This window comes from Nanorana parkeri, unplaced genomic scaffold (genome assembly GCF_000935625.1).
Source record: "Nanorana parkeri isolate BGI_ZX_2015 unplaced genomic scaffold, ASM93562v1 scaffold2052, whole genome shotgun sequence".
Lineage (NCBI taxonomy): Eukaryota > Metazoa > Chordata > Amphibia > Anura > Dicroglossidae > Nanorana > Nanorana parkeri.
The window spans coordinates 165,166-186,822 of NW_017308320.1; the positions used below are offsets into that span (position 1 = coordinate 165,166).

Genomic DNA, 21,657 nt, shown 5'->3' on the forward strand with positions numbered 1-21,657 from the left:
GAGCAGAGTTCTGTCCTGTATTAAAAAGAGAATGTACTGCAGAGACAAGGCAATCATTTTGCCACTTTATAGATCGCTGGTTCGGCCTCATCTGGAGTACGCGGTCCAGTTTTGGTCCCCAATCCACAGAAAGGATGTCCGTGAACTGGAGGGAGTCCAGAGGAGGGCAACTAAACTAATAAGGGGCTGGAGGACCAAAGCTATGAGACGAGGCTACTAAATTTAAACATGTTCGCTGGAGGTGCGGAGATTAAGGTGGATATGATTTTCTTGTACAAGATGTTCAATGGAAATAGCAACATCAGCAATAAACTCTTTACGGTAAACTCCATAACAAAGACGAGGACACCACCTAAAACTGGTGGAGAAAAAATTTAATCACAAGGGGCGTAGGGGCTTCTTCACAGTAAGAGCGGTCAGGGTATGGAACTCACTGCCACAAGCAGTGATTTTAGCTAAGCGTGTTGAATCGTTCAAAAAGCATTTGAACAATTTCCTCAGAGACCGCAACGTATAGGGGTAAAGGTTAAGAAGAAGACGACATATGGACTCATCCACTCTCATACACATGTAGATTCACATGCATACACGCTATAGGTTGGACTTGATGGACCCGTGTCTTTTGTCAACCTTAAATACTATGTAAAATGATGTATACTCCTCAATTTAGTGGTTGAGTTACCCATCACAAGGTTTCCTTTTCTGTCTTTCCAGACTGGATCATGGAAGACGTCATCACCCCAGTACAGACCAGCTGCGGTCCTTCAGGCGAGACCAAAGTAAATGTCTGGTGCGTAAAGAGGGTCATGGTTAACCAACCTACGCAGGGCGAAAGCAGCGGCTCGGGATCTCCTCACCAGACCGTACCCCAGGAAACCAAACCTTCCGTGCCGAAGAAATCTGATAATCAAGTGGTAGAGACCTCTACTGCCAACGACAAAAAGCCCGTTATGGAGATTTTAAATCCGCCCACAGGCCAGGAACCCCGGCTCAGTGTCTCGGGGAACCACCAAGCTATCCACAAGCAGGAGCTGTTTGTTTGCTCTGATTGTGGAGAATGTTTTCGGGGAAAAACCAACCTGGATGAGCACGCCATGATGAATCACAAGGAGGAGGAGAAGCTGAAGATGTGTTCCATTTGTGGACAGTTTTTTAATTCACAGTCCACACTGGAGGTTCATATGAAAATACACAACGTTGAAGCTTTTTGGGAGTGCGTTGAGTGCGGCAAATCGTTTGGCACCAAGTCTCGCTTGGACCGCCATAAAACCATTCACGTGAAAGACCAGCCCATTCCTTGTCCGCAGTGCGACAGAACATTTAAGAAGCGGGAAAACTACGAGATGCACCTTCGCATGCACGCTGGGGAGGTCTTGTACCCCTGCACCGAGTGCGAGAAATTGTTTACCGTCAAGGCTACCTGCGACAGGCACATCAGGAGCCACAGCATGGAGAGGCCCCACGTGTGCCGCCAGTGCGGCAAGTGCTTCCTGTACAACGGCTGTCTGATTCGACACCTCCGCACTCATACCGGAGAACGCCCCTTTCCCTGCCCCGAGTGCGGCAAGTGCTTTCGCCAAACGTCGGCGCTCACCCGACACCTGAAAACGCACTCTGGGGAAAAACCATACGACTGCCCGGAATGCGGCAAGTGTTTCGCCAATGAATTCGATGTCGTACGGCACAGGGAAACGCATCGCAACGAAGGGGAGATCGTACAGTGTGTGACAAACGATGACATGCCAACATACATTATCCTGTGATGAATCAGGGAACTTGTGTGTAGCAGGTTGTAAATCAGTGGTCCCCAACCAACTGCTTGTGACCCTCAGCTACTTTTTGAAGTTGCTCGCTATTGCCTCTCAGCAGAGGTTCAGTGTCTGTATATACCTAATACAGAGAGGAGCCAATCGGCTCATTGCAGGTTAGGGGCAAACAGGTATGTCTGATCTATTCAGGGGGACTCATTGTTCATCACTGCAGCTTTGTCAGATAGTGTCCCTGCTGGGTGCTGTGGTTCTTCCTGCCCCACCCAGGAGTGTTGTAGAGCAGCGGCACCCACAACTCTACAAGAGAGCGAAGATTTAACACACTGCTTGCCGGATAGGTGAGAATAAGTTGCTTCTTTTACAGGATGATGCCGGTTTATTTTTCTTTGCTGACGGGTCACTTTAAACTGTATCTAAACCCAAAACAAAAATGGGATATATTGCAGCCTAGCAGTCCTTGTATGTGATTTGCTGCTGCATTCCAAGTTTCTTTTCCTTTATGTTCACCTGTTGATCCTGCCAGTAACGCACTTCCTGTCCTAGAGTGACAACGCTCACTGACTTTACTATATCTACTGAGACGTAGTCACCATAGGCTACATTCCTGACTTGGACAACAAACAACTTCCCCTTTCCTCATCGCTATTGCATAGGGAGGAGGGGTTGTGTAGTCCACAGAAGAAGTGAAAACTCATGCAGCCACCACATCTAAGGACTGGCAAGCTGCAATGTATTACATTTTTGCTCTTTGGTTTGGATATGCTTTAAAGGAGAACTCATGCTATGTTTTTTAAAGCTTTTAAAATGACCAGTTTCAGTAGAACAATTATGGAAAAAAAAAACACTTATTGCTCGTTCACCGTGTAGTGTATTTTCTTGAATTGCCAGCACGGGGATAAACGTTTCCTAAAAATCAACTATCAGCTGAATGGGCCCTTTATACACTTCACACTACACATCTAGATCACGAATGCGGCAAATTGCAGTAAATGCGCCCATATTCTGTGGATATATTCTGTGGATCTGCTCCTACTACCTATGGGGGGCTAGCAGTGTTCTAGCAGACAGGAACTTGCAAAAAGTCACAAACGTAGGAGCTGTGCATGGCCATTCCTCCACAGATAGTTATAGCTAGAATGACATGAAGACTGGAGGTAGGGCCCGCTCGCATCATGGAGGACAAAAATACCTTTGATGCAGTTTCATCAAAACACAAGTTCCATAGTAGGGCTGCAGCTAACGATTATTTTCATAATCGATTAGTTGCCCGATTATAATTTTTTCCGATTAATCGATTGCATTAAAAAAAAAACTCTTTCCCTCCCAACTAATCGATATTGAGAATAGTTGGCAACTATTATCGATTTTATTATTGATTAGTTGTTGCAGCCCTACTACATAGAATTAATTGGTAATTAATTGGTAACAAATGCAACGTGGATACCATGCACTTCCACCTAATGTATACAATGCAAAACCTCCTAATACCCTAAAAGCCATGGTCACATGACCAGTCAAGTTGTCTTCTTCCCATTTGTTAGCTGATGATTTGTGCAGAGCAGGAGAAGAAAAAACATCCACATTCAAATCAGCGATGCCTGCAACTACATGTCCCATAATGCATTGCATCTCAAGAAGCGAGGGGCACATAACTATGTTTTTAAGCATATGAAATGGCCGAAAGAAGCAAGAGGACTAATATCTCCAGCCGCTAGCTGCAAGGGTTACATCAATCTGTCTCTGATGTAGTCTGGGGCACTACATGGGGGAGCTGAAACGACAGCTGCAGGGACAGGAAACAGCTGTGCGCGCGGTCTGTGTTGCACAGCCATTGGATGAAAGCCTAGGACAGTGAGGGATTTTTTTTTTTATGGAATTGAAATCTATCTGGAAGTAATGTCAGACTGAGAAGATGAAGGGCAGCAGTGAGGAACACGTCGGCGTATCTGAGTTAAGTATTACAGTTGGAGTAAAATGGGGTATACAGGTTCTATTTTTTTTTTTCGTTCAACCCGCAGGCTGAATGCAAAGGATAGAACATATTTGTCCATCAACACTTAAGTGTTGACAGATGAATCCCCTGTCGGCGGGCGCTGTCAGAATACCGGAATGGATCTTGCAGCTGATTGGTTGTTAGCTCTGTTCAGCTGAGAATTTTCCATCCAGCTTCTTTGATCAGCTGATCGAGGGATGCCGGGCAGGAGGGTGCCGACAGCGGCATCCACAGTACAAAATTTGAACGATGTGTACCCCACTTTAGGCATTATCCACAATAGTGTGCACGGGCCCTCACTGGCATCTCTTCTGCTAAGCCTGGAGCCACTAAGGGCACTGCTTGGAGACAGGGGAAGGTCTCTGCAATGGGAAGAATGTTCAAACTGTCTTCTGAGAGCAGCCACACACTGCTTCCTCAGCAGCCACTAGGATGTATACAGATCTCAGGACCCTCAAGTACTCGATGGGGTGTATTAATAAACTCGCACAGCTATTCTTCCACAGAAACTGCCTGTACATTCGTTCTTTGTGAATTAACCAGCGGATGTGAGAATGGGGCACATTCGAATGTTCTCAGGCTGTTTCCTCTTCTGGCCAAATGTTCTCGCCTAAATACTCGGTATCGGCACCGTTACTAGTATCGGTATCAGTGCATCTCTAATAAATAGCCTCCTGAGTGAAGGAGGCGCTGAGTTTGGATGCAAATGTAAGTATTACTATTCTTTTCCCAGGCCACAGAGACAAAGCCAGTGAAAGTATATGAACAGGAAGTGCAGTGACCCTTTACATCAGAAAGGACAGTGAGCCAAAATAAATGTCTAGCAACCAAATGGGATTTTTAAATAAAAACATCCGCAGGTTTAGAATCGGAACATTTTTGTGTATTTCTGAAAAATACTTTAAAATCTTTTACCCTGTGGGAAATTTAGGTCATTAAACTTTTAACGAACATGAAGAAAATCTCCCCATTTCCTTTTTAGTGTTTTGAAGAAACAATTTATAGAACTGGACAAATATCCCAACATGGTGGAAAATCACTATCATAATAGTAACTAATAAATTATATTCAGGAAAAAGTGGTGCTGATTTCCTGCTGTGCGCTGTGGTGGAGGGTAAACCGCTATAAGAAAACATTGCAAATAGCTACAGTGTAAAGAATCAGCCAACGAGACACACACAAATATATCATTAACAATGGTTAGTCTATGCACCCAGATCCGAATGTTAGCTCTCTGTAATGCCCTGCACGGGAATTCTGACATTTGGGGTGTCAGTCTTACACTAGGCGGTTTATATACAAAAAAAATACATTTGTCCAGCAACAATGCATGTATGTTTGTTCTGTGCGAGTGAACCAGCTGTTGTGAGAATGAGGCAAAAACAAAAGTTCTTATTGTAATTTCTCTATTGATTGAATGTTCTTCAGTAGGTTCAAAGTAGAAAGAATAGGTTACCAGCACTCAGATTTAAATAAGTCCTTTTTATTGGACATACGTGTCACAATAGTCAAGGCTGTTTGACTATTGTGACACGTATGTCCAATAAAAAGGACTTATTTAAATCTATCTGAGTGCTGGTAACCTATTCTTTCTACTTTGTGCATTACACGGTGCCATCCGTGGGAGTTACTGCAAGCACCTCATCTCTACTGGCCGGGACTGCTGAAAGGTGTGCGGAGAGCACCCTCACCAATTACAACTTCAGTAGGTTCATTCATACAGAACAGAGGGAATGGGGAAATATCACATTATGACCACTAGATGGAACTGAGGATCATAGGAAATAAATACATGTTACTAAGGAGATACAATATTTTATTTCAAGAGAATACTGGAGGAAATGACCATATAAATGTAACCATTGGTACCACAGTGTTAGCAATGGTTACATTTATATGCTCATTCTCTGCAGTGTTCTCTTAAATTATATCTCATTACTAACATGTATTTCTTTCCTCAGCTCCATCTACTGCTCATAATGTGGTATTTTCCCCATTCACTTTGTTCTGTATGAACGAACCTATTGGAGAACATTCAACCAGAAGAAAGATTACACTAAGAACATTTGTTTTTGCGCCAATCTTACAACAGCTGGTTAACTTGCACAGTATAAATGTTTCTGTAGTTTCGCTGGACGAATAAGCTATGCATATTTTCTTATAAAAGGACTCTTTGGATCAGATGACCTCACCAGTGTGCTCATATTCCTTCATTACGTAGTTAGCATGAAGGGGGTAAACTGTATCACTGTATCATAATGCTGGCTGCAAAGAATCATGGATCTTTCAGCTGGTGAAATGGTTTCCGTATATGTATTCAAGCTGAGTGTTATCTATGCTTAAAGCTGAACTCTAGACTAACTGCTAAAGGAACGGATCAACTGAAACAAGAAATCTGTGACCTGCTGCGTATGTTTACCAGCGTGCTGGAAATGTGCAGTTGAGTTTCCTCGGATGAAATATGGAGCCTACATACTAATGATGTGAAATAAGTTTATTGATTTTATCCTGATAGGAGCTCTCCCACTATCTATGGGGTTCATATAGAACACGTTTTAAAGAAGGATTTTCTTGAGTGCCTTTTACCCTGTTTACTGGGATTAAAGAGACTCTGTCAGGTCTGCAGGCAAATGAAAACGCCAGTTCCCTGCAATGGAAGACATAGTATAGTTACCTATCCACTGGCCTGTGCCTCGTACCTCTTCTTAGTTCCAGTACAGAAGCCACTTTCAGTATCTTTGTCATTTGGCACTTCCAGTAGTGTTGTGTAATTCTTTCCTCTAACCCCTCACTGCTAGGTCCTGTAGTGATGTGCATGTCAGAGGAAAGAACCACAGCATGCAGCAGGGGATTCGGGCTTCTGACTCTGCTGGTAGTGTTGGATAACTGTAACCCCCGTCATGTGCTGTGGCTCCTTCCTCTGACCCCTATGTCCTGTAACGATGTAAGGGTCAGAGGAAAGAACCACAGCATGTAGCAGGGGATTCAGGCATTTGACCCAACAGGTAGTTTTGGATACCTGTGACCGCTGTCATGTGCTTTGGCTCCTTTCTTTGACCTCTATGTCCTTTAGCGATTGTAAGGGTCAAAGGAAGTAACTACAATGCATGACAGGGGAGTCCTGCATCATAACACTATTGGAAGTGTTGAATGCCTACGTCTCTCGCCATCCGATGTGGTTCCTTCCTCCAACCCCTATGTCCTGCAGCAATACAAGGGCCAGAGGAAGGAACTACAATGCGTGGCTGGGGATTGAGGCATCCAAGACTTCTGGAAGTGTCAGGTGACTGATAGAGATTGCAGTACTGGAACTAAGAGCGACAAGACACAGGCCACTGGTTAGGTGAGTATATTACCATTCTATTGAACATAATTGGAGTTTGGATCCTTTTGGAGACAAGAAAGAGTCTCCTTAAACACCATTTGGCCAATCTGAACGCGATTCACAAGCTAACTGGAGTTGGGGACCTCTGATGTAAATTATTGATGATGATGATAATGCTTTTTTTGTAATATGTTTTAAATATTTTGACTTAAAATAGTAACAGAGTAGTTTTTATGAATCTCTTTGCTTTTGAAAGGGCTAGTACACCTCTCCAGGACATAAAATGATGTGGAGAGGAATCTGGAAGAGTAGCTAATAAAATATTTGATATACATTTGTGTATTTGTATATACTTCTCAGTCTGCTTGTTGCCATCATGGACTGTAGATCCAGCTGTGTCTATGGAATACAGCTGTGGGCACGGAATGCTAGAACAGCTCAGTGACGAATATAGCATTCTGCAAATACAGCCGGGGAATTCCCTTTACAGATCCAGCATGGCAACAAGCAGCAGGTTGGCATTCTTCCCCGGCACAGGATACCTCAGGAGTCTGTACAGGCATATGGAGCAAGGCAAGTAATAAAGGAGTATTTACACACTGTATTTTCCTGTCCAAATTTATATTCTCACATAGTTCTGTTTTTTTTAAATATCTGATTCAGTTGTGTTGTTATAAGTGTTCGTATTGACAAATATAATATTTTGCCACAAATGACCATGTCAAGCGCAATCTCTTTCCTTGCAAATAGTCGGCCTGATACATGAATGAGAATCAGATTAATAAGCTACCTGAGCTGTGTCTCCGCTCCTCCCCTGGCTGACACTTCTCTCTGTGGATCAGCACAGTGCTATATCCCAGGACCGGTTTCGGCAACTTTCACACCAACATTCTCTCAGTTTGTTTTTGCACAGAAACTATGTTTTTGCTGCTCATAAAAGGATGATCCTTAACAGCTCATTTCCAGAATTTGTATTAACTTCCCTGGCGGTATTCCCGAGTGTGGCTCTGGGTTACTTTTCCATACCATAAGCGGTAACCCCGAGCTACACTCGGGAATGCCGCATAACATTTACTTACCTTGTCCCTCGAGCCGCGCTGTGTTCTGCGGCCGATGCCGGCTTCCGGGTTCCGTCCCTTGCGAGCGTACACGTCACAGGGGGGCGGAACTGGCGGCATATTAAAAAAACAAACGACGAAGACGAAAACAATTCGGAAAAAAAATTGACCGAAAATTGACATGAGGAAAAAAAAAATCATACCGCCAGGGAGGTTAAAACAATACCTGTGCAGCGACACCCCCTTCTATCCCCTAAAGCAGGGCTAGGGGGAAACCTCAGCTGTGGTGAAACTACAAATCCCGTCATGCTTCTGCCTCTGGGAGCCATGCCTGTGGCTGTCAGAGTCTTTCCATGCCTCATGGGGTTCGTAGTTGCACCACAGCTGGATGACCGGAGTATGCCTACTCCTGCTCTAGAAGAATAGGGTGACATCACCTGGCAGTCCTGCATGGTACGTGAGGATGGGACCGTCCACAACCTGGAGTGTCGATGAGAAGAGGAGAGCACTAGTGCAAGGAGTAAGTAATACACCTTGTTCCTATACCCTAGGCTTAAAAAAACTATTAACTCTTGCAGTATAGGGGGGTGATGGAGGACTCACTGCAAGGGTATTTTTTACAAACATCTCCGCTTTAATGTCATCCAGGTAGTTTACACATACATTAATGTTAAAGGAGAACTATGAGGCGAGTGCTTTTCACTCACCTCATAGTTCTAGCCAACCTGTGACAATGAGACTGTCACAGGTCGGCTCAGTAGATCGGGAAGTGAGCGAACACATAGCGGCGTTCGCTCACTTCTCGATCATGTCGCGGCTCTCTGCCGTGACAGGGGAGGGGCTGGATTCCCCGATCCTCCAGCGCTGACTGGCGGAACGGACGGGGGAGGGGGAGGGTACAGCTGGCTCTTCCTCTAGATAGGCAGAGCCAGCTGTCAGTGATGCAGGTGAGCGGATCCCGGCATAATTGTAGGGATCCGCTTCAGCTGCGCTATACTACACTCGGGAATGCCGCATAACATTTACTTACCTTGTCCCTCGAGCCGCGCTGTGTTCTGCGGCCGATGCCGGCTTCCGGGTTCCGTCCCTTGCGAGCGTACACGTCACAGGGGGGCGGAACTGGCGGCATATTAAAAAAACAAACGACGAAGACGAAAACAATTCGGAAAAAAAATTGACCGAAAATTGACATGAGGAAAAAAAAAATCATACCGCCAGGGAGGTTAAAACAATACCTGTGCAGCGACACCCCCTTCTATCCCCTAAAGCAGGGCTAGGGGGAAACCTCAGCTGTGGTGAAACTACAAATCCCGTCATGCTTCTGCCTCTGGGAGCCATGCCTGTGGCTGTCAGAGTCTTTCCATGCCTCATGGGGTTCGTAGTTGCACCACAGCTGGATGACCGGAGTATGCCTACTCCTGCTCTAGAAGAATAGGGTGACATCACCTGGCAGTCCTGCATGGTACGTGAGGATGGGACCGTCCACAACCTGGAGTGTCGATGAGAAGAGGAGAGCACTAGTGCAAGGAGTAAGTAATACACCTTGTTCCTATACCCTAGGCTTAAAAAAACTATTAACTCTTGCAGTATAGGGGGGTGATGGAGGACTCACTGCAAGGGTATTTTTTACAAACATCTCCGCTTTAATGTCATCCAGGTAGTTTACACATACATTAATGTTAAAGGAGAACTATGAGGCGAGTGCTTTTCACTCACCTCATAGTTCTAGCCAACCTGTGACAATGAGACTGTCACAGGTCGGCTCAGTAGATCGGGAAGTGAGCGAACACATAGCGGCGTTCGCTCACTTCTCGATCATGTCGCGGCTCTCTGCCGTGACAGGGGAGGGGCTGGATTCCCCGATCCTCCAGCGCTGACTGGCGGAACGGACGGGGGAGGGGGAGGGTACAGCTGGCTCTTCCTCTAGATAGGCAGAGCCAGCTGTCAGTGATGCAGGTGAGCGGATCCCGGCATAATTGTAGGGATCCGCTTCAGCTGCGCTATACTGCGGCGTCTCAGTATATCGCAAGCTACAGCTCCCGGTATACTGAGCCTAGGGTGACGGGAGGACGCTAGTTTGTGTCCTCCCGTTACCCTAAGGAGAACTATGGGGAAAAGCCCTGACCCCATAGTTCTTTAACTTGTTGTGTTCAAAAATCTCAGCAACCTAAAACTACTCTCACAGGACAAGAACCTTATGGTGCCTAAAATCACATTTACTATTCTATAAATCATATGGGAGGTCTGGAAGCTCTGGATTTTGGGTATACGGAATATTTAGCCCTCAACTTCTTCAGCTCCTCTATATCCACCACCATTTTGCAATTCGATGAGAATGCCTCAGCGATCAATAGAAGAGGCCGGACTATGACGTGTGGAACTGTATATGAATGTGCCCTAGACCAGGCCTTCTTAAACTTTTTTCACCAGTGACCCCCTTCCCTTTTCGCATGAGGACATTTTTACGTGACCCCAGGTATATAAAACAGGCATACAAATCAAACATTTACTGATAATAAATCCTAAAGAAATGTAATTTAAAGGAGAACTATGAGGTGAGTGAAAATCACTGATCCTAATAGTTTCATTGTCACACGTTGGCTCAATAGATCGGGAAGTGAGCGAACGCATACCGTCGCTCACTCACTTCTCCATCATCTCCCTGCAGAGAGCCGTGACTGTCAGTCACTTCTCCCCGCAGGGATTCCTGACCTCCCTGCTCTGATCCGACAGCTCTGGAGGAACGGACGGGGAGGGGGCGGGCACAGCTGACTCTGCTTCTATGTAGGCGGAGCCAGCTGTCACTCACCCAGCTGGGTGGATCTCCATCGCTCCGGCGATCTCAGTATACCGTGAGCTGTAGCTCACTATATACTGAGCTTTGGGTGACGGGAGGACGCTAGTTTGTCCTCTCGTGACCCTTAAGAGAACTATGGGGAAAAGCACTTACCACATAGATCTCTTTTAAAACAATTCTTTGGTATACATATCATTTTACCATTTATTAAAGATGAAATCAAATTTGCATACTAATGAGATGGATGTGTTTGTTTATTTTTACATAAAGAATTAAATCTTGGCAGAATATTTGATACCGCAGGACGTAGAGCATCTTCCAACGTTTTTTAGAGTTGATCGATATTTTGATTTTATAACCGTCAGTGCTGAGAACGCCGCTTCACATAAATGCGTAGTACAAAATGGCAGAAGTATGTTTAGGGGCATTTCATTTTCACTTTGGGTGGAGATATACTTTCATGCCGGATTGCAAGGTCCAAAGCACTGCACTGAATGCTAGCCGAAAACTATGTGCTGTATGTTTTATGGCCTGGATGGGCAACGGTTAACCAGTAATAAAGACGTGGAGTTGTTTTTTTTCCCACATGGTTTCAAAGACTTTGCAGGAAACTGTAAGCAAGAGCAGAGCTTAGGTTGGACACACAGTCTGTCCGGACAACCTGGGCAAAGATTGGACAGTCACAGTTTGCAATTTAAAAAATGACTTTTAAAGCCCAAATCTTGGAAAAACTTTTTTTTTTTTGCTCTGGATAGTATGGGGAAGCGTTAGAAGAACCTCTGTGTTTTGTTCCCCTGCTAACCCTGCCCCAGAGTACATGTCTGCTTACCACTTCAGCAGCCTCTGCTCCCGACCGAGTCCCGCCTTGCTCTTCAGCACTTCAGCTTGCCTTGCTGAAAGGCAAGTTCCAGGGCCAGGACCGTACCAAGTTACAACCCTAGCCCTGTGTGCCGTGGCGGCAGCGGACCCCGCAAGTGGCACTCACGGACACCGGTGTACATGTACAGACATCTTGCCAATCCCTACCAGGGATTCAGATTTTTCATTGTGACCCCCCACATTTAGTTTAGACCAACCCACACTTTAAGAAGACCTGCCCTAGACAGAGAGTGACCTTAATTTGCTAAACTTTTTAACTTGAAAAATTGTAAAAGCTTATAGGAGCACATTTCTTCATGGTGTACAATAGATGATCCGTTCAATTTAAATGTGATTGCATATAAATATCTCAATTTATTTGTATCCTCTACAATTGTTCAGCCTTTCTCAGTTCCCGTCTTTATTGAGGGAGGTAACATTCAACATCCTGTCCAGCACGATCACCCAAAATCCGTGTAAACCTGTCTCTGATCTGTTTATTGCTGTGTGCAGGTGAAACTCGAATAATTAGAATATTGTGCAAAGTTCATTTATTTCACTAATGCAACTTAAAAGGTGAAACTAATATATGAGAGAGACTCATTACATGCAAAGCAAGATAATTCAAGCCGTGATTTGTCATAATTGTGATGATTATGGCTTATAGCTCATGAAAACCCCAAGAACCCCAAATCCAGAACCTCAAAAAAGTAGAATATTACATGCAATCAATAAAACAAGGATTGTACATAGAACAATATCGGACCTCTGAAAAGTACAAGCATGCATATGTACTCAGTACTTGGTTTGGGCCCCTTTTGCAGCACTTACTGCAATTACTTTTGCACGATATTCTAATTATTCGAGTTTCACCTGTATATCCCAGGATGGAAGCTTTGTTAGATTAGAGACCACACTATACAGAGGGGCCTTTATGGGGCAGAGTGGCTTCTACAAGATATGCTGAGGATATACACAACTAACACCTCTGGGGGTTGATTTTATAAAATTTCCGCCCAGGCGAACACTGAGCGAATGGCATTTGCACAACATTTCTGCCACTAGGTGGAGCCAAGGCACATAGGAAATGCTCTTTGGCCCCATTTAGTGGGAGGAATGCCGCTCAAATGGCATTTGCCCTGCGTATGGCTGGGTCGAAATTTTATAACTCTGCCCCTTGGTGTGTAAGCAGTGCAGGCTCTTTCTGCCTTTGATTAACCGAGGGAGGGATTCAGATAATGGGGCACATAACCAATGTTATTTTGCATTTTTTTTTTTTTTTTTAAACAATTCCACTTCTGGTATCTCATAAACTACACAAATGTAGCGGGTTTCCACTATTGTTTTATCTTGTTGCTTTTACTGTGATATATGATTCATATGTATTAAATATTTTATGTAGCAATGGCTGGTAAATCAAATGTATCTGTAAAAAATAAAATCAAGGCATCTGGACTTGGTATATTTTTTCTTGAAGATGTTTCGCTGGTCATCCGACTAGCTTAATTCATTCAGAATTGTGAAAGCTGGTTGGATGACTAGTGAAGCGTGTTAAAAAAAAAAATACAGCAAATCCAGTTGCCTTGATTTATTTTGTACCTGTGACCTGTGACCTTTATTTTGTACCTTAACTAGTAACAACAATGTATGTTATTTGTGTATCACTCAGCTGTAGATCCTCCAATCATCTCTGAATTGGTGCTGACACTGTCCTTTCTTCTGGAGGGGGGCTACTTTTGTTCCCAATGGTCCCTGTGTGTGTTGTAAAGTAGTCACCGCTCCGAGCTCGCTCCCGTGATGGACTACAATCTCATGTTTAATTTACTAATTTGTATCAGAATTGTAGTCCATCACAGTATTGAATAAAATAACAGCCAACATATGTGCAGTGGTAGGATTAGGAACTTTCCCTCAAAAGAAGAAGGTTGGATTTAGGGTAATTCCAATTATTTGCTAACTAAATAGAGTGTAGTGCATTCTGGCCTCTTCTTAAGACAATATTCCTAAAGAAAAGGCCAATGTGCTTCAACAGATTGAACTGCAGTCTAGTTAGCCAATAAAAAGAATCGCCCTAAAATGAAACTTCTACGTTTGGCAATCGTTAACATTAGGGATGCACCGAAATGAAATATTTAGACCAAAACCGAAATAAAAACATTTCTTCAACCTTTTTAAAAATGTTATATTTGTTTTTGTACTTTAATGTCGGGGACTTTGGGTAAATTTCAGAAGTCTAAACAGATCCCAGATATTTCCCTATTAAAATAGAAAAAGAGATTGAGGACACAGAGTCCACAGTCTCTTATTCTGCAGCCCCTGTTATCAATGATCAGGAAGCCTTTGTATTGAATGTTCCTGTTCATTCATAAATTGTGGAGACAGTATCAGTTATTATGTCCACAATCATGTACAGGAAGTGATGTAGAGCACTTCATAGTTGGGGATACAGTAAGCATACTATGTCCTCAGTCATTCACAAACACTCAGCGATCAATCCTGATTAGTACTGCGACTGTTAGTATACACCTAGATCCTGTGTAGGCAAGGCCCATAGTGTAATGTACTGTTTTATTCTATAACAGGTAGAAGATGTACAGGTTTGAATAATCAGATGGGTATTCCCAAGTTCCAGCATGCAAACCTGGTAGACTAGAAAGCAATCTATAGAGATGTGAGGAGAAAAATAAGACAACATTCCAATTTCATTTAAAATGTAATTTAATTCAACCACCAATTTGCGAGAAACAGACATATAAAAACATTAATATAAATGGACAATTTTGCTACAAGGGGTTGGAGGTCCTCCCACTTAAACAAATAATGTTTCTTTAACTATATTATACTACTACTATTTGATTCTGAGAAACCTCATCGCACACAACACCCTACAAAACACAACAAAGAAAGTTTGGACCCCTCTAAAAAGGGTGGTATAGATGTCCGACAGTTTCTCTGGGTCACTCAATGCTATAAAAAGGATAACACTTTTATTATAATCCAAATAAAAACAGACGTGTATACAATTAAAAACCCCACCACAAACATCCCATAAAAACATTAAAATCCCCTCAAAGCGCCTGGGGGGGGGAGGGGCTAGCCTGTGCGGACTATAACGTGTGACAATATAACTGTGTAGTGAATGTCCTAATATGCATATTAATTCATTCAATATGAAATTGATGGCGGTATTCAAATAGCAAACCTGTAGTTTCCATGTAGAGACAGTATATAAATGTAGCAATAATTCGGTGAGAGCTGTGGCTGCATTCTGCCTATATAATAATACCTCTAAATCCATAAATTCTGTTAGTTATAAATCATTGGAGTTTAATCCAAACATGGCCGGGACTGATGCGGAATCACATTGTAAAGAAAGTTTGTAAAAATCCAGGCGGTACGTCCTTGGGGGCGGGGGGATATACCATGCTTCCTGTTGTACACCTATAGGGTATAATCAGATATATGATGTTATGATGTAGTACAATCTAAGAAGTCCTCCGGTCATGTATCCAACTGTAAACAATGAACAATATGAAATTGTAACAATCCCACCCGGATTCTTTGGTATCTGGCCATTCAAAGAGTGTGTCCCTTGGATCTCCAAAGGCTTCTAGTAAGGCAGATCTCAGGATCGCAAATATGTAAACAATATGGGTCCTTCAAACCATGAATGGATATCAGAGCTTGAGTTGCATCGGCATCGGAAATCAACGCACAGGCATCAGCCACCTCACACCTGACATGTTTCGCTCCACATGGGAGGCACCTTGAGGGGATTTTAATGTTTTTTATGGGGTGTTTGTGATGGGGTTTTTCATTGTATACTTGTTGCTCTTTGTTGTTGCTACAAATTTTTTCTTTAGATTATAATAAAATTGTTATCCTTTTTATAGCATTAAATGACCCCGAGAAACTGTCAGACATCTTTAAAAAGGGTGATAGAGGGGTCCAAACTTCCTTCTTTCTTTCTTTCTTTCTTTAAATGTAAGTACAATTACACGGGAGCAAACATACAACTCACAGCAGTATGCAATATAATGAAAATAAATGATATTTATGTACATATATAAGCAGATGTTAGCGCACAGAAATAATGGAATTGAATAGAACTATTGGGTGAGTATATTAAATATTGCATATCTCTAATCTGCATACTCTTTTTGATGTTTTCAGCTCTTTTATCGCTTTTTGGTAAGAAGTTTTGTAGACAACAGGCTTTTTAAGACGAAATTTACACATACAAGTGAATGAGAATGTTGACTCCTCCTTTATTGGACAGATGCGTCTTAAGGTTTCAAGTAGCAAAAAGCCAACAAAAAGGCAGAAGGATTGTAATGTACATTCTCTTCGGACAATCCTTTGTGCTTTGGGAATCCATTCTCATCTGTTATGTAATAAATGTTTATTTAAAAATACAAAGGATAAATATTTTTTTTTTTAAGCAAAAATAAAAACATGTAAACTTGTTTCCCTGGCAATGGTCTGCCAGTGCGTAACTGTTTCATCCACTTTTTGTTACATTACACAAAGCATCAACAAATGAATCGCTCTCACACAACACTAAATCAAAAAGACAAGAAAAGCAGAATGGTGGTTGAAGAGGTCCATATGGAGCTGTTCTTAGTCTGGTTCGTTGAACGCCTTGTTTTTTCGCCCTGCGTGGGGAAAAGAAAACTGTTATTATTGTGCAATTGTTATAGGGATTCTAAAGCCCAAATGTTTGCTTTGTTTTGGATGAGGTGTGGAAATGTTAAAAACTCTTTCAAGTTTTGCTGCTGTGTGTCCCTACTAAGGAGATTCATCCTCTTTATTTTTTCTGATCATTGTTATCAAGATAGTAAAACCCAAGATTTTGTAGTTGGTATCAAAACAAGAGATGAGGGGAAATCATCCAATATGGGGACACATCTGTCCCCATAATGGACGATTTCCAGAGTCTTGAGTCCAATTCATCTACTGTTCTGCATTGCTGTATAATGTATTGCTGGGATTTGTAGTCCCCCTACACCCAGTGCCATTCTGCATTAGAGAGTAAGCTCCTCTGTACAGAAATAAATGTGACTGGCTCATTGTTTTCTGTACAGCACTGCGGTATATGTCAGAGCTATATAAATGTATAATAATAGTGTGAGACTGTGGGGGGACATTAGGGTATAAGTTCCTCTGGTGCAGAGTCCGCCGGGGGTAGGTGTTGGGGGGCCAGTGAGATCCGCTCCTGCCTCCCCCTTTAGGAGTGGGAAGGGGTGGACCAAGATAAAATCTTGCACCAGGGCCCCTTGTTCCTTAGATCTGCCACTGCACAGCAGCACTTGCAACTTACGTTTCTCACATAACAGCTGCAGTCCTTTTTGCCTGGGAAGCTGCGAGGGAGTGTGGCTGCGGCTTCCCAGGTTTTCCAACCAATCAGGAAGACATGCACACGGTCAAATGACCACCTGCCAGGTTCCCTGCTTCATTACTGCACCCCTGCTTGAAGAGGTAAGGGACAGTTGAAGAGATGGGAGGCCATGATGCCTCAGGTCTGTGTATGTATGTATGTATGTATGTAAGTAAGTGTATAAATGTGTGTGTATATTTTATATATATATATCTGTGTGTGTGTGTGTGTATAAAACACACATATATACACACATATATACAGTGTGTGTGTATATATATATATATACAGTATATATATATATATATATATAGATACATACATATACTGTGTGTATATATATATATACACACACACGTGTGTGTGTTTGTACTTTTGTGTGCACACCCTAATGCCATAGGCTGCACATGCCTATGTTTACCTCCATGTGTGATTCTCCAGTTACTTTGCACATACCAGAACATATGGATAGCTTATAATCTGCCTAAATTTGCCTAACTAGTGTGAATTTTCTGTGCAGGTGAAAGGTCTAGTAATCCAAAACCAAGCAAATGGTCCCAACAGAACAATTACCCAAAGGTTGCTGACTCACTGGTACAACACAGATCGACAATGGACCAGGGGGAGATTTTCTCTACCCACCTGAAATCTTTATGCATACCACAACGAAGACTAGCAAAATAACAGCAACCAGGGAGACTAGCATCATCCATTTATGTGGTCTTCTCTTTTCTGTATAGGAGATACGATCAGCTTCTGGGCACAATGAATCACAAAGAAAAAAAATGTTAAATACATTTATATAATAATAGGTAATATTAGGCAATTATATAACTCTTACAAAATATTCAATCATTTACCCTAATTTAGCTTTTGTTTCAAAAAACATTATAGAATATCAGAGCAACTTTAAAGTGAACCAGTGTGCATCTGTAATATTCCGAACCTCTGCAATGTTAGTGCTTATAATAGTGCACTTTTAGCTTCCAAAGATGATTTTTGATTAGTTACTTGTACTCTCTCCCTGTCAGCTATACCTCCCACTATAAAGGACGCCCTGCCAAAGCTCAGTGCTGCTGAGATGCTAAAAACCTGTCATATAACAAAGGTGCTGTCACTGTGGTGTACCAAGTGTACTTGAAACCTAGGGAGGATTTTTTTAAACAACCTTCCTCTAAATATCAACATTATTTTCAATAATAATCATGAAATGAAACTAATAATGGTCAAAAAAGAAACATAGCGATAATTGCCTTACATTATAGTAATTTGGTCCTCTAAACAGCGGCGATGGACAATATGCAGGAAATAGTGACAATACATGGGCAACAAATGGACAGTTATATTCACTACTTGAGCAACAAGCAGTGAATTGTTACAATACATGGGGAACCGTAATATATGGACAGCAAGGAAGGAAGTCTTCACTACTTTTACAGCCCTGACAGATCGTGCCACAAAAGAAGAGAGTACTGAAAGACTAATTTTGCCTGAGTCCCTGCTGTCAGCGGGGACTCAGGAGGTGGGTGAGCTGTTCTCAAATTTAGGATTCCTGGGTGACAGTGGTCTGAATGGAGCAACAGCAGCCAAAAACAATTGCGGAGGGGCTGTCTCCAGCCCAGTTCACCCCTGCACCCGGCTGTAGCTGCGCTCCCAGCTGGCTGTACAGAGGGGGGACTGCTCTGTCCCCAGGTATGCCACTGTGCTGTCAGAGTTACATGAAAGAAAACTAAAGACTCTTAGTTAATTCAAAGTTCTACCCTCTTCCTGCACCCTAGGCAGAGTGCCAGTTATCAGCGATGACCTCATGCAGGAGACAGCAGCTTTCACTGGAGCCTTACAGCCTGACACTGGGCTGAAATGTCTGTTCTGACAAGGAAGTAATAGAATAAAATAACAGAACATACAGCCATGCCTGACTGGTAAGACTATCATAACTAAGAGCCTGGACTTGCCCTGCCTGTCAGTCTCATCCATGCGGCCCTCATTATTGCTGTCCCTAAACAGTATGCATATTTTTGTTGGTGCAATCGTGTGCTGTGATTCATACTGCAGGTTGGTCATTACACACCGCATTGCTCTCATTGCACTCACCTAGGTATACATTGAGAGGTTCCTCCAGGCTGCTGTGCTCCACATAACAGGAGTAAGTGTCTCCATCCCTTGTTGGCTCTTCCACACTGACTCTGATCTGATAGGTGCCGTCAGGATGGGGAAGGATCGGACTCATTTCATCTGAAGGAACATCATCTACCCCATTCCTCACCCACTTAACGATAACATCTTTGGGGTGAAACCCGTACACCAGACAGTGAAGTCTTGTTATCTCCTCGTCTGAGATACGACCCCACACCTTCACCCCTGGACGCACTGAAAAAAAAAGCAAGAACCTTTATACATTACAATGAAAATATTAACTTGGTATTTCAAAGTCAAATATAAAAGCAGCATCAAAGGTAAAAGCTGTCGGAGAACATAAAATGGCCAGAACATCATTTTTGTATTTCCATTTCATGCACTTTGTCTCTAATTATGAACTTGAACTGAGTTGTATGGCAGGATGGGGAGGAATCACTGCTCTGAATCTCTCATGTGTTAAAATTTCATCTTGAGCTATTGAGCTCTGTAAATAGCAAGTTCTTGGGGTTTTTTTTACAACAGGAGGTAAAGTGAAAAGTTCCTGGGAGCGTCATCTGCTGGATGAATATAGGGATATATGTAATATGCATCTGCAAGAATCATAAAAAGCTATGTACGAAAGCATTGTACTTTCCCTTTAACTCATGCTGTTGGTTTTTGCCTGTAAAGTGGCCCAGATGACATGTCATGTGTATGTAATAAGTAAAAATAATTACTGTAGTGTTTCAGGACACAAATTTGTGTCCACCTCAAACAGACTTGCTTCAAACAAGAATTTATTATCACCGGTTTTTGTAAAGTTGTCGGTTTTGATGTTCAGATAAATCCTCATCCACTGAACACAGGCCACGTCTTTGTAGTGGAATTGCCGCTGGGCACTGTTCGGCCTCCTATTCCATTCCCTGGCTAAAAACTTCCCTTCTTCCGCAGATGCCATAAACTTCTTCTTCTCATTGTCCAAAAAGATGAAATCTCTGCCATTAACACCAAACTCTTCTTCCCCACTCGTAGAATTATCCTCATAAATGTAGCAACCGAATTTCACTTGGAAAACATAGGAATCCATGTCATCTGAAAGGGAGATAGAGTCATTGCTCCATAAACAGGCAATTATACAAGAAAAGTAACAGAAAGGTGCAAAAAAGTAATACCATAAAACTACTAGAGGAATATTGATAAGGGGGGAAAGGGGGTAAGTGCCTGTTAGACATTACTGGATTGATAATGGGCCTATACTGTGAAGAATATCTCTAGGTAGCAGCTGTTTAGAGGGAACATAATGGGGTGGAGCTAAGGGAGCCAACATTTTTCAATAATGTTATTTTTATCCTTTCAACAGTCCATTTTTGTTAAAGGAGAGGTATAAAATAATACATTTCAGTAAGCATATATATATGTATGATTATGTATGATTGTAGACCTGTCATTTCCGATTCAGCAGCATGTGGCACCACAGCTGACTTGTAAAGACACAAGCTTCAATGTCCTGAATAGAGAAGATTGAACTGGGACACTAACGGAATTTTTGACCAGCTTGAACATTTGCATGGATATCTCTCTGATATACTGGAGACAATTAAGGAACCCAGTCAATTGTGGCCCATGAATTGTATGATTTTCCACAGTATGGCATAATTACCATGCAGATATTCAGGAGGAATGAAACAAGCAGGTCAATGATTTGCAAACAAATTTTCTCATTGCTACTTCTAATAGTCATCAGCTATACATTCTGGTTGTCTTCTGAGCTGGAAGTGGGCAGTGCTTTAGTGTAGATACAGCTCAGAAAATGAAACAAGGCAATCAATGACTATTCTGCTTACCTTGCGATGGGTGCAGACGCTTTATAGTGTGCTGATGCCGCACTACATAATACTTTGCAGTTTTCTCCAGAGCCTTCCAGTGTCCAGAATCAACATTCTCCAGCCAGTTAAACAGAAGTTGCAGTTCATGGTTGGTGCTGGAGTATTTTAAAATTGGAACATCATCTAGAGATACAGTTACCTCGGTGTGTGGTGGGGTGGACCGCTTTGGGGACCACATGGTCGTAAAACAGTAGTTCAGCCTATGACTGTCTGTGGGGGACAAAAAAAAACAAGACAAGAAATTTTAATACAATGTACAGAGACCATGGCAGGCCACCAGCATCAAGGTAACATAGACCACCACAAAGGATTATTATGTAACATCCTCAGCTTGCTGCTCAAAAAGCTCACCACTGACATGCCCCCTGCTGAGTCAGAGCTAGAGCTTTCTCATCACAACATAAACATGAGCTTTGCTTACTGGAGAGCTCTAGTTCTGACTAAGGCTGCCCATACACCTTGCGATCATCAGACGA

General features: G+C 42.7%; 2 protein-coding genes across 2 annotated transcripts; one reads left to right on the top strand and one right to left on the bottom strand.

Annotated features, from left to right (window-relative positions):
- The first annotated feature begins 1,097 nt into the window (after positions 1-1,097).
- LOC108800518 (gastrula zinc finger protein XlCGF67.1-like) lies at positions 1,098-1,763 on the top strand. Its single transcript, XM_018572509.1, has one exon. It carries the CDS (start codon positions 1,098-1,100, stop codon positions 1,761-1,763), a length of 666 nt encoding a protein of 221 aa, XP_018428011.1.
- A 211-nt stretch (positions 1,764-1,974) lies between these two features.
- Positions 1,975-21,359, bottom strand: LOC108800519 (major histocompatibility complex class I-related gene protein-like). The gene is made up of 4 exons (XM_018572510.1): positions 21,140-21,359; positions 20,103-20,387; positions 19,272-19,547; positions 1,975-2,066 (listed from the first exon to the last, which is right to left on the bottom strand). Exons 1-4 carry the CDS (start codon positions 21,357-21,359, stop codon positions 1,975-1,977), a joined length of 873 nt encoding a protein of 290 aa, XP_018428012.1.
- Positions 21,360-21,657: the final 298 nt, after the last annotated feature.

Excerpts from the sequence above, each read along its gene's own strand:
- LOC108800518 (XM_018572509.1), top strand. The coding sequence starts at position 1,098 with ATGAATCACAAGGAGGAGGAGAAGCTGAAGATGTGTTCCATTTGTGGA.
- LOC108800519 (XM_018572510.1), bottom strand. The coding sequence starts at position 21,359 with ATGTGGTCCCCAAAGCGGTCCACCCCACCACACACCGAGGTAACTGTA. Across the intron at positions 20,388-21,139 it reads GCGTCTGCACCCATCGCAAG|ATGACATGGATTCCTATGTT; the intron begins GTAAGCAGAATA and ends TCTCCCTTTCAG. Across the intron at positions 19,548-20,102 it reads CGACAACTTTACAAAAACCG|TGCGTCCAGGGGTGAAGGTG; the intron begins GTGATAATAAAT and ends TTTTTTTTTCAG.